Source organism: Betta splendens, chromosome 4, assembly GCF_900634795.4.
Source record: "Betta splendens chromosome 4, fBetSpl5.4, whole genome shotgun sequence".
Taxonomy (NCBI): domain Eukaryota; kingdom Metazoa; phylum Chordata; class Actinopteri; order Anabantiformes; family Osphronemidae; genus Betta; species Betta splendens.
Genome location: NC_040884.2, coordinates 6,978,973 through 6,991,824, shown reverse-complemented (window position 1 = coordinate 6,991,824; position 12,852 = coordinate 6,978,973). Strand labels below are relative to the sequence as shown.

At 41.8% G+C, this 12,852-nt stretch overlaps 1 protein-coding gene across 1 annotated transcript in view; it reads left to right on the top strand.

Moving 5' to 3' along the window:
* The window catches only part of agbl4 (AGBL carboxypeptidase 4), a 226,899-nt gene that overhangs the window by 8,730 nt on the left and 205,317 nt on the right, over positions 1–12,852 (top strand). The window contains exon 3 of the mRNA XM_029145963.3: positions 5,448–5,572. Coding sequence (XP_029001796.1) covers positions 5,448–5,572 — 125 coding nt within the window. The remainder of the gene's footprint in view (positions 1–5,447; positions 5,573–12,852) is intronic.

The window sequence follows — 12,852 nt, the reverse complement described above, 5'->3', positions numbered from 1 at the left end:
TGGACTCATAGCAATATGATTTTTTCCCCCTTCCCCCAAAGTTGTCTCTTACCTTGTTTTTGCTGTCAAATATACAATTAGTTGTGCCATTATCCTGTTACATATTGTGTTCAAATGTCTCTTTGTATTTGGATAGCAGAAAGCATATTTTTTCTCTAAGCACTTTGTGTCTTTCCTGATCACATTGTTGTTATTTCAGTGGACAGAACACATCTTTTATGGAATCGGTCACACTGCAAACTAACTAATACACTTACAGTGTTAGTTGTAATTACATTCCAGCTGATTCTGCCTTTTTCAACCTACTTGGGCCAAATGTATATGGTTGGCCAGACTGGATCAGACTATGACCAGCTCCACTGCTTACTGTTACAAACAATTTGTGTGAAGCTCAAGTGTCCAGTACCTAAAAGAGGTGTACCTAATACAGTGTCAGCTATCCCTTTAAGACACTCTCAGCAGTCTTAAAAGAAAGAATGCAGTTTAGTACACCTGTTAGGGAGTTAGATTGTGGAAACTTGTAGGTGACCTCTTTAATCTTGCCTGCAGATGAAGTGATAAGGCATCAGGGGAGAAGGCAGGCTTTAAGAAGTCATGAGGCAGGAGATTGATGTTGCCTCTGCGACAACTTGGCTTTAGATGAGAAGGAGAGAGAGATAGTGTAAGAGCGAGAGAGACAGAGGAAAACCAGACATTTAGCTGCAGGTCTAATGTGAGCCCCCTTTACTATGGCTGCGGCTGCTGGCTGGCTGGAATCAATTCTATCTTTATCAGTCCTGCTCTTCTGTGTCCAGGAATCCGCCTCATATGGCCCACGAGCCGGGGGGAACACTGATGTGTTTTCCAATAATGAAATGGAACATAGCGAAAAATAAGTTTAAAAAGGTGTCTGGGTGGTCTCCCTCAGCAGTACAGCACTGTTTCAATCCCTGATCTGGTGTTTAAACACATCTGTGGCCTTGCCTAAACCCGCCAAAGAAATTGACTATATTATGTGTTGTTGATGCCTGTGCACTGGGAGATGTGGGTTATGGAGTGTCATCTTCACAGTATTTATTAGCTCATGCAAATTTGCATTTGTAATATTTAGCCAACACTAAATACACTGCAAGCATAAACAGTTTTTTTTCTGTGGTTTGCTGTGTTGAAGTAATCATTCTTATATGGCTGGTATGTGTCAGAAATTCAGTACCTTGTCCTGTACAAACAGCACTATGGGGAATCTGTTTTTACGCTCGTGTGTGAAAACATGCAAGATTTGCAGTAGAACATGATAGAGCTGATGTCTGGTAATAAGGAATCCCGATCCCAGTCTATTTAATTTTGGAACAACTGCCTATTATCATTCTAATGGGTGGCTGTGTTAGTGAGTTCCACCTCAGGCGTCAGGCAGGCAGGCAGGCAGGCCGCTGCTCTACGATGATCCATCTGCATGGCAGAAACCATCCATCCAGTGGATAGCTACAGGCTGAAGTCCGGCCCATTGTGTGGGCTGAGCACTGTGACTGCTCCCTCTTGTACCTCCGTAATGGGATTACATTAGCCAGGTTCTTCTGCTCCCTCTCCAGCTCTTTCTCTTTTTTTCTTCCCATAGACACACACACGCACGCACGCACGCACGCACGCACGCACGCACGCACGCACACACACACACACACACACACACACACACACGCACGCACACACACACACACACACTTTGGAAACCTTTGTGCAAATGACTGACTGTCCATTTGGCAATCTCACGGTTGCACCCTGTTTACTTGCCTATAGCCCAGTGTAATGATGCAGATTTCATACTTATTGTACTGACACTTTTGTTTTCAGCAGTGACATGATGATATATTGAATCGAACATTTTATCTTTTGCTATTTTCTTTCTTTTGGTTAATGGTTAATGGTGGTGGGAGAATGTTAGTAAAGGGAAAGCAAGAAGCAGGAAAAGACAGACAAAGATCGAGTGAGACAGAACATTTCGTTTAGGGTTTTCCTCATGGACAATCTGTCAAGTGTAAAATCTTGTTCAGAACCAGCAATAGTGTTTTGTTGGGCTGCATCATCAGGGCCAAGTTGTTCGATGAAAACCAGTTTGTTAAAGTCTAAACGCTGCACTAGTTTTCCCTCTAGAACAGAGATTGATATTCAACATAACCTGCCAAGACACCACTGAAGAAGAACATGAGGAGCATTGATACTCGAGATGAGATGTTACAGACTAGAAGCTGTTCTTTTTTACTCATCTTGTCTTAATCTGTAGTTCATTAAATGCTGTTACACTAATGCAGTCTGTCTGTTTCATGAAGAATCTAAAATAATTCTTAAGATACAGTATGTGGTAAATTGCTTTTCAACATCACACAATCCCATCATAACTTATCTGTGCTTCATCTCGTTTTATTTTAGGGGCATTTCAGAAAAATCAGTTAGCCATTCATTTCACTTAAATACTAAATGATATGGAATTGATTAAAAGGGTCAAGCTACAGTACCAGCCTACTGTGGTGTTTGAATCTGGAGGTAGCCACCATAAAATTAAACTGGGATCAATGGCGTGTCATATCCCTCCTGCTCTGCAGGCTGAACATGTAATTCTAACCTTGAGGCTGCAGCCATCTCTCACATCAGGCCTTGCTGCATCAAGCTCAGTAATGTCACCCACAGCTGCTGTCTGCGGCTGCCCCCTGCAACAGTGTTTACAAGCAGGTACACACTGTTTGATGCAAATTAGTTTGGGTTTTCATCAATTAGAAGTACACAGATTATTTTAGAGATAATGGAAGTTTGAATTTTAAATGAAAAAGACAAGGGTAATTCATGTTGGCATGCTAATACGTTATTGTGTTTGATGAAAGGTTTGATCTATTGTTTTGAGGTTTAGATGACAGGTGAAATTATATAGGGATGTAATTTAAGAAGGCTTCATGCAGTAACATGGCTTTGACCACACTGAGACTACAGAGTAGTAGTCTTTGATGGGACACATGCTGGCTTTGTTGACAGTCAAGTCACACCAGCTTTTTCTTAGTCAGCTCAATATTTGTGTGAATGAAATTACAGGAAAGTTTGACTGACTAATCTGAGCGTTTCTTGTGAGATACAGAGTTATCCAGTTGCTACTCTTGGTTTAAGCCTTGGGTTTTACCTGTCAGGGCTGTTTTAAAAACTAAGTAAAAAAACACAATGAAAGCCAAGGGTCTGTCAGTGGGAGACTAGCGATCCATTTGGACTCTGTGGAAATAGACCAGCATTGTGCTTCAACAAAAGAGATGTGTAGGTATCACAATCCACCAAGATGTCATGAACAGAAGGCCATAGAGAGAGACACACAATACTGCAAGATGCAGAAATAGGTTCCAGAACTAGATTTTATAGACAGATTAAATTTTACCAGAACTGTACAGTATACTGTATGGGTAATTTAAAGTGAACAGCATCCTCACATGGGAGGAGTTTCATCGTGCAGAACAAATATCAAAGACATCTGACCATACATTTCAGTCATGTAAAGGTTGTGGCAAACAAGTATTAACCTTCTTTGGCTTTCATTTACTTTAAAACTCTTGGTTCCAGTACTTTTTCTCTCCCAGACTATCTACAAATTAGCCTGTTGAGGTTATTATCAGCTTGGTCTCATACTTTGCCATAGGGTCGTATTTGTCAAGGTCACCACTGAGAGTAGCTGTTGTTGCAGAGCTGATCGATTGGTTGACACATCTGTGTGGAACAGGTGCTGCTCCGCTGTCTGTCTCCTTTCTATGTAAGTACACTCCAGCTGCAGCTGGGTCTAGTTCCACCCTCTGTCTGCTCTTGGCTTCGTCTGCTTCTAGTAGCTTGGGATTGCATTGCCGGCCAGCCAAAGGCCACTGCATGCATGCCTGCTTCTTAAATAGCCGGCCACAGTGCAAAACAAGCAGTGGGTCTTGTTGCTTGTTCACATAGCTGTATTGTAGTGTAGCATACGTCGGCATCTCTGTAGTAAATTAATGGTAATATTAAGACAATCATAATCCAAAAAATATTCACAACACATGCAGGATTATATAAAGTAGGTAAGAGTGCATATTTAAACACTTTTACACAATCAGGAATATGCACAACACTGTATATAGAGATGAAAAGAAATAACTCAACTTATGACATCTAATTTATACATGAGTAAAGTAATTTATTAACATATAGATTTCTTTCTCCACTCCTTCTTTCCCAAGGTGCACCTCTGCCTGACGAAGCTTTTTGTGTGTTGTATATGTTTCTTGAATGTATAATCAGTATAGTCTAGATGAGTGAATAGGTGAAGTTTATGCATTTCCGCATTGCATAGCCACTCCCAATCAGAGTAATGGTCTGCAGAGATTTGTCTGCGGCGTTTTTTCTAGGCACCATTGCTGGAATTAGACGCCACTCACCATTAGTGCTGGCTGTGGAAGCTGTTAGTGGGTAGGGTTCAAATGTAAATATGGACATGGCATCAGCTTATTGTTGCGCAATAACCAATTGCTATTTTTTTCCCCCCTGGTCTTGTTGTTGCTGATGCACTGTGTGGCAATAAAAATGTTGAATGGTAATACTGGTTGGTGTTTTATATCCAACAGTGCTGTAGTTTTCTGCAGGCCTATATAAACTAACTCTATCACTTGTGTGAATGGTTCCAGTGAAGCAGAGCGTAATGTGCGTGCGTGTGTGTGCAGGCTGACTAGTGGATTAGTGGTGTGCGATGGCAGAAGGAGGGGGATCTATTTTGACAGTTTGGTAGTTAGCCCATCTATCTATAATCAGCTGTGTCTGCTGCTATGATCTCACCTGCCACCAGGTGGTCAACGGTACCTAGGTATTGAGCGTTTTGCCCAGCATCTCTGTGTTAACTGTTATATATGGGGTTAAATACAGCTTTAACACGGGCTGTCAGTTTGTCATCTTTGGTGCAGCTCCAGTGAGAAGGCTAACACACTCTTATTCCTTTGCTTGCCTTCAACAATCATTATTAGGAGCATGCATCACTACTTGCATGTCTCCACCACGTGTGACAACACATAAATCAGACAAGACTTTCAGTATATTTAGGATGCTTGTCAGTAAATTATCTACTATCCAGTCATGGTATAGACAGCTCAGGGAATTGGAAGGGGGGGAGATCTCGCCGGATTAATTATACTTCCACCTATCATCTGTATCTTTTTCCTGAGGATAGTACTTTACTGTATTGTGTGTATAGTATATGAGTAGAACAATCCTGTCTGTTCTTCCAGATTGTGCTTACTACTTTCTGCAGGCACTGATTCGATTGGAGAGTATTGCGGTACCAGTGTATAAAATGTGCGAATTTTGTACTTGCTGTGTATCGATTTGTCACATCTGTTTTTGTAATCAGATCTTCACATACTGTAAGTACATATAGGGGTGTAGTAGTCTTCCGAATGTTTAGAGAATGTTTTTCATTGCCTCTGCAGGAAACCTTGGCCGTGTTGACTACATCAGTGAGTTCGAGTTCGATCTCTTCATCCGACCCGACACCTGCAACCCCCGCTTCAGAGTGTGGTTCAACTTTACAGTGGAGAACGTCCGTGAGACACAGGTCAGCATGTTTCCGTCTGTGTGGCGTTACCATTAATCAGTCCCAATCGAAGTTGAGGAACACACAAAGCCTTTGCTCAGGAGGCTAAATTTGTGTAATCAGGCAGAAACTGTCAAGTGTAGTGTTTTCACTGTTGAAGAAATGAATGCACTTCAAAACCCTTGACTGCTGCCCCTGGTCTAGCCCTACTGATGGCAATGATTTCCTGTAATTACAATAATTTATAAATATTTTGCTAATTTTGTTAATTACACTTATTGTCTCATTTCTAAAACACAGAAGCATAGATTTAAAAAGTCAAACAATCCTACAGTGAAGTTAGAAGTCCTGACATAAAACCTCATCAATGACTAAGAGAAATCCAGCAGCAGGACATATACAGATACCTTGTATGAAAGCTGCTTCATCTCAGCAGGGACATAAACACTATTGTACTAGTGTTTATGTCCTTGAACACTCTTTGGTATGCAAACTTTAGTATGCTAGAAATTCCTTCCCTTTGACAGAATGAGACAATCCTCTATTGCCCTACCTCGCTACTCTTGAGCTTAAATCTGCCACTAGCAAGCTCCGTGCCTGATAATTGGCTGATGGAGGTGATCACGTGCCACAGAGATACACCATATGCGGGTGCAGTGAGCATGCCTTTATAGAGAGGGAGGCGTGATTACCTTTTAAATTTAAATTTGGCAGATAAAAAAAAAAACATGAAAATTAAAATATTGCCATTTTAAGTTTGACTAATGCTTTGCAATTTTCCGTGGATACAAGCTCGTCAGGCACAGATATAAAGCCAACTAAGAAAGAATTTATGAGTCTGAAGACAGAAATAGGATGATCGAAAGCAGGAAGTAGCAAGAGACCGACAAAGATGAAAGTGGGAAATGACCAAATAGAGAGCCAGATATAAAACGGGCAGAAAAGAAGCGGATGAATCCAAAGCATACTGTTGCTGCTGTCTTCCTGTAGTGTCCAGCCCAGCCTGTCTGAGGCTATCAGGCCTATCAGCCTATCTCCCTGCAGTGCTGTAGTCAGCACTAATCACATTTTATGGCTCTGAGATGAATGGGAGGCCTCGGCTTGGAGTGGGATCGATCCCAGGGCCAGATAGACCAGCACCAGCAGCCTGCATCGTTGGCCAACAGGATATTTGATGTTGTGGCAAAATGACAGAGAAAGTGTGAGTGAAAGACACCAAATAAAACTGACTGGCGAGAGGCATATATAACTGAAAATAACAAAAGTCTGATAAGGATCAGACATATGAGCACACTGTGCACAGTGGCACATGCAAAAGCACGAAAACATCTCTATTGCACACTTCCACTGCCTGGCTCTATAGGCGCCCACACATGCTTCTTTCATAGGAACCAGGTTCTTATCTGTCCAATTTTCTTCTTCAAAGACGCTTTGTGTGAATTGAATGTTCTCCGGTAGAAGGTGTTTTGATTAAGTGCTGCTTGTGCATTTTGCCAAGGTGTGTGTGTGTGCTTGTGTGTGTGTAAACAGACACTGTGATATGATTGTGTCTGTCTGCCGATAATCATCCTAATTCACTTAAATCTTTACAACCTAATGGTTGCAATTTCTTTTTCATATGAATCAAAAATAATTCAGAAATTAAGCAAAAAAATAATAGCATGAGTAAATAAACCAACTAAGTATAGCAATGTGGGGAGAGGCTGTGCTATAGAGATATCAGTGGGTTCCAGGGGAGAACTGGGCTGTTGGAGTGTTTCATCCAGCTAAGCCTTGCTAACTCTCAGCCTGAGCCAGGGGAATGGGGAACAGTAAAAGCCCGTGATATTGGAAGTGAGATGGCCATTTTGAAGGAATGTAAGCTGGTGAAACAGATTTGGTCTGCCTCAATCAGCTTAGGAGCTTTGTGAAAATTGGCTTCACCGTAGCACCGGTTATGATGGCTGGCTGGATGGATGAATGTCTCTTTTTTGTACGTCTTTTCTTTTTGAGTTATTTGAACTACTCACTTACCTTAAAAAGCCCAAACCAATTCTGGTTAAGATGGGTACAGTGACCTGGATCATAGGAGCTGCTGCTCCTTTGCTGTAGAAAAAAAGGTGTTCAGAATAATTGCTGTGACTTTTGACTCGGACACAAGGAGACGACCGTCTTGTGGCGTGTTTTTACATAAACATCGACCCGAGCATCATTTCTTCAAATGTTGTGAGTTCACATGGGGTCAGCGTCTGTGTTCTTTTCATTTATTTGGCCCTGTAGATTAATTCATCTTAGTGTGACCTTTAAATTTTTGCAGTTTTTGGTTAAAATCTAATGGAAGCAGACTTTTTCTGGTACAGTATCTAATTAAGTAGATTTCACAGACATGTTAAGGATTGTGCAGTAAAGCACAGACAGGTACCAGTTATTGTAGCTTTATATTTGTGGTGCACTTTTTAATCACTAATCGCTGATAGAGTTGTCTTTTGTAAACCTACAGTAAGTAGACTGTTTTAGTATCAGACATACGTGTATGTTAAAGTTTGGCCAGGTTTTGTGTTTGAATGCTTCATTGCAGAGTGATTACTCTCTTGATATTACAAAGCTTAAGGCGAACATGTTTTATGTCCTACGTTGTGACTAATTTCAGCTTGGCATATATTGTACAGTAAGTTTCAGCTGTGCCTGTTTCAATTCGACTTCTGTCCATGTTGTGCCCGGAAACCAGTGGATGAGTTGATGACATGACACCCCATTGAGTAAGTTAATATGCCATTCTATTCTGCTGTAGGATGTGCTTGATGTCAGGCTCCGTGAAGGGCACGGCTGGCAGCTATTATCATAGGAGCCTTCAGGGAACCATTCATAGAAGACAGACACTAAAACCTTATACCAAGCACCTTCAACTTCTCCAACCGCTGCAAGGGTGATTTGTAAGCTGTGCTTGTCCAGCGAAAGCACAGTGCAGGGTGGTTACTCTCTATAATAAAGGAAAGGGGAGGACTGAGGCAAAAAATAAAATTGGCCATGTGTTACCTTGTACCCTACAGTACCTGTCATCACTTGACTTTTGAAAACAACGTCACCTGTTTAAATTCACCAATAACTATTTGTTTGTTGTGTGGCAAATTAAGGACAATATTCTGGATTCTGTATGCATTTACAGGAGTAGAACCCATTCTGTAAATTGGTAAAAGAACATATGAGCAATATATAACATGCTGTAAGGACTTCAGACATGGCATTTATATCCTCATGTCCTACAGAGAAAAAAAGTTATGAGAGGCAGCAAGTGAGATATAAAGACAGATGTGCAGGAATTGCTTAATGGATGTGATGCATATTGATATTTTTTCCATATGGAAAAGACAGAAGCAGAAAGAAAGGGTTTGGAAGTGGGAGGGGTCTGCTTTAAAAAATGACTTGTAAGCAATGCATTTGCCTTCCATCCTAAATGGAGCATGTTAGCATGGTGAGAGGGAGTCAGCTGCTGGTTGTGGTGTGTAAGAGAGGATCTTATCTGAGCCTGCTGCTTCATCATCACTGCACAACATCCCAGTGCAGGAGTCCCCTCCACATTTAACTTCACCCATACTGTTCCCAGCTTGCTCACGTTTGCAGAGGTGTGTGCAGTAGCGACGCTCCAGTCCCTTTGCGTCTTTCACATCAACTCTTTGCCTAATATTTCTCAGACCTCCTTCTGTTAATATTTATGTTATGTCGGTTGCCAGTAGCAGGTCCCCAGCCACTAGTACTGTATAACATGGTCACAAGGTGATGAGGGAACTTAGGAGAACTCATTGAGCACCCAAAGCTTTACTGCATGTTGAGATTGGTACCGTGTACTGCAGGTAACATATTGTTAAACCATATAATGGCTCAGGTTATGCACTGTCCAACTCACTTATACAAATTGACTTACGTGCTCATCAACAGGCCTGCTGGCCTTCTGCACCTGCTGTCTTACAGTCTTAAAGAAGGGTCAGACAAGGGCAAATGTTGGCCTCAGTCATGTACTCCAATAGGTTCTTTCATTTCTGTCCCTGCAGCATTTGACAGTAGATGGCACGTATCTTGGCCTTCTTCTTTGTAAGTTCATTTTGAAGCTTTCTCCCTTTGTGGTCTTGAAAGGAGAGACATTGACTTGGATGTGACTCTGCCATAGGTTTCTTTCACTTCAAACATAACAAAGTTTTAAACCTCAGAAGGAAGTTGTAGGACTTGTGACTTGTATGGTTTTGAAAGACAGCAGATGGTTTGTGTCAGGGAGCATAGGGTATCAGAAGTGACCTTGTTCTGCCGAGGCAAACTATGGCATCCCGTCCTATTGTCAAGACTGATGCTCCCCAGATCACTTCATAATGACATGAACAAAAGGATACGACAACAGAACAGAATGAATTTTCAAATATTCTCCTGATAGCAAAATGAGTTTTCCCTGGGTTATCTCTGCTGACGCAAGGCTCCTTATCAGAATCGTTGCCTTATTTTTAGCTTGATTCACTTTAAAGGGAGGCACAGTGCTTAAGGGCATGTTTTGAAATATAGCAGAGACACGTTTTATTACGCATTTGGATTGCCTTTATTCAAAGAGCAGAGACTTTAATTCTTAGCTCACAGTGTCCAGGGATTGGTAGGCTAAAAGTAAAACCTGACTAAAATACATAAACCCAAAACTACAGTTGCCTTCTTTGCTTTGATTTGTTACAGTAACAGAACCAAAAACACTGATAATCAAGTTAGCGTATGAGAGATTTATTTATGTGTGATAAGTCACGAAACAGCTTGTGGAATGTGGCTTAGTAACATCTGGTGATAGGCTGGTGTGTGCTCATCACGGCAGTCATCAGTGAGCTATCCATTCGAAGCTTGGCAGTATGGCAGAGGGAAATTCTGCCAAAGTGGACGCAGAGCTCCATGTTTGTGAATGATGGTGCAGAGGAAGTGTTAGTGTGAAAAACTTTTAGCATTATTTGGCCAAGGGGAACTCCACTTCAACGGACAGTGCTGCACATGTGGATACAGAACAGGATTGGAAAATACTGTAAATGTCTGTTTTTAATCACGTTGCATCATGAATATTTTAAAGTACATGTGTAGATATGCAGACAGTCAAAGTAGGACTCCAGTCTGTATTAAAATCATAATCCATCACTGAATTGGCACTCATGCTCTTCTTAACTGGGCCTGTTTGCCCACTGCGTTGCTTTGTGCGTCACCATTGCAAATTGTAAAAATGGAAACGAACCGCTTTAAGAAAATGCCACTCCACCTGCATGAAAATGCAACCGTCTGCCGCAAAATATCCTTAAATATAAGGCACCTAATACATTTACTTTCAACCCTACACACACGTAGAGGCCAAAAGGGCCGGAATGTTGCAACTTTAAATGCTGTGTCCTTTGATAGTTTTCACTTGGAAGGTTGTGGTGGCAAGGGGCCAGCGGTTCTTTGAGGTCCTTGAAAAGAGAGAGCAGGGTTGCAACAGCCACAGGATGAAATAAAAAGGAACGACTTGAGGGCAGTGAAGGCAGGGAGAAACCAAGGAAGGAAGAGAGACATGAGGTGCTGCAAACTGCTCTTTTGAGAGTTGAGGCTCTTTAGAACGAGGATGTTAGTTTAGTTCTTTTCATTTCTTTTGCCTGTAATGTTGGCACAGCTAATAAAAAAGGGTTATTTAGCAGGCATTTAGTATTCATTATGTGATATGCCTTATTTTATTACTCTGATAATTATTTATTTATTTTTAAATATTTAAACTGGCTCTTTGTGTACAATACTGTATGTATCCTGTGAGTTGCACATTTAATTGTTAAAGCTTGACTCATTTCAGATTAAAAAAAAAAAAAGCTAACCTTGAAAAAAGGAAGCAGAAAGTGGTGAAGTGGTGTTCAGGGGACATAAGAGGAGCGTGGCTGAGCTTTCAGTCTAAGGCATGCTATAGTGGCCTGGTGAGAGCCTCGTGGAGCTGCTGTGCATCTGCATGAAATGATGAGCCTGGTGTCAGGACATGGATCATCCTTTTACACCGAGTAATGAATACAGATTGCACACCGGATAGAGAGGCTCTGCAATCTGCTGCACCACAAATGAAACAACTGCCGTTCTAATCAAATAGTCTTTTCATGCCAGTGCAGCCCTCAACTTGGGCTAAATTCAATTCCAGATTCACAGATTTGTGGGCTGGGGGTTGGAGAGATGCAGGAGGCAAGGGGGAATTATAAATGTTGTAATTAGAGTATTGTTAAATGTGTATGTGTGTAGACGTGTGTGATGTGGAGGTGGGGGGCCTCCCTGGCATCATGTTGTCGTTAACCACTTGGTTATTTTAGATAGCAGTTGAAGGAATGGGTCCAATCACAGCAAACACACACACACGCACACAAACTCACAGTCATGCACAAATGCACACATTTAGCTAATTATGCCAACTAGTGGCTTGGGAGAACACGTTCTCTGTATTCTGTATTTAGGGAACAGCGAGGAGCTTTGAAGGAGAGCCGCGATGCCTCTTTGATGCTGCTTTTGTTTTTTGTTTGTGTGGTTTAATAATTTAATCAAGCCAAACGTCCTCCTTCTCTCTGTAACTGTCTGTTGGTGGAGGCTAATTACTCTGCAGATTGTTCTCCTGGTGCTAGAGATGAGAGTTAGATCTGGGGGGGGTGGGGGGTGCTGATGGCTGTAATTTAACAGTGTGCTGATGGGCTAAGCTGTCTGTCGACTGCTGTTTTATTGTTTTGGGAGGCTGCTGACGAGCTACTATTCTAATATGCACCATCTGATGAGAATGACTGTGTTTTTATTATCTAGCTATCTACAGTATACCTAGTTGTCTGTCCTTCCACCCCTCTGACCATCTGTCGGTCTGTGTGTATGATCTCTGTCCCACTAACGTACAGCATATTGTTCAGATTACCTGTCGCTATCGTACTGTAGGTCAGTCTTGAACTCGCCCCCTTCTGTGGCCAGGTCACACTGTGCAATGCTGCTGGCTCTAATTAGGCTTTATGTAATCAAATCAAGAGTCAGACTGGATTATGTGCCCCGTTGGATGAATAAACCCTAGTGTTATAAGGGGGGCATCTGAACTATTTCTGTGGCCACACTTTCTTATGGCAGCCAAAGTAATGCTAGAGAGATGAATAGTTTGAATCACCTAACCATGACAGACACTGGGTCCTACACTGGAACATGCCCAGTAAGATTAGTAAGGTATAGTAGCGTTCCCCTTCGTGGAGCGAGAGGCTGCTGCTCTATTTTCACCTGTGGCTGCCATTCAACCTTCAAGCTGATGTTGCACATCTGTATGCACAACTATGTCT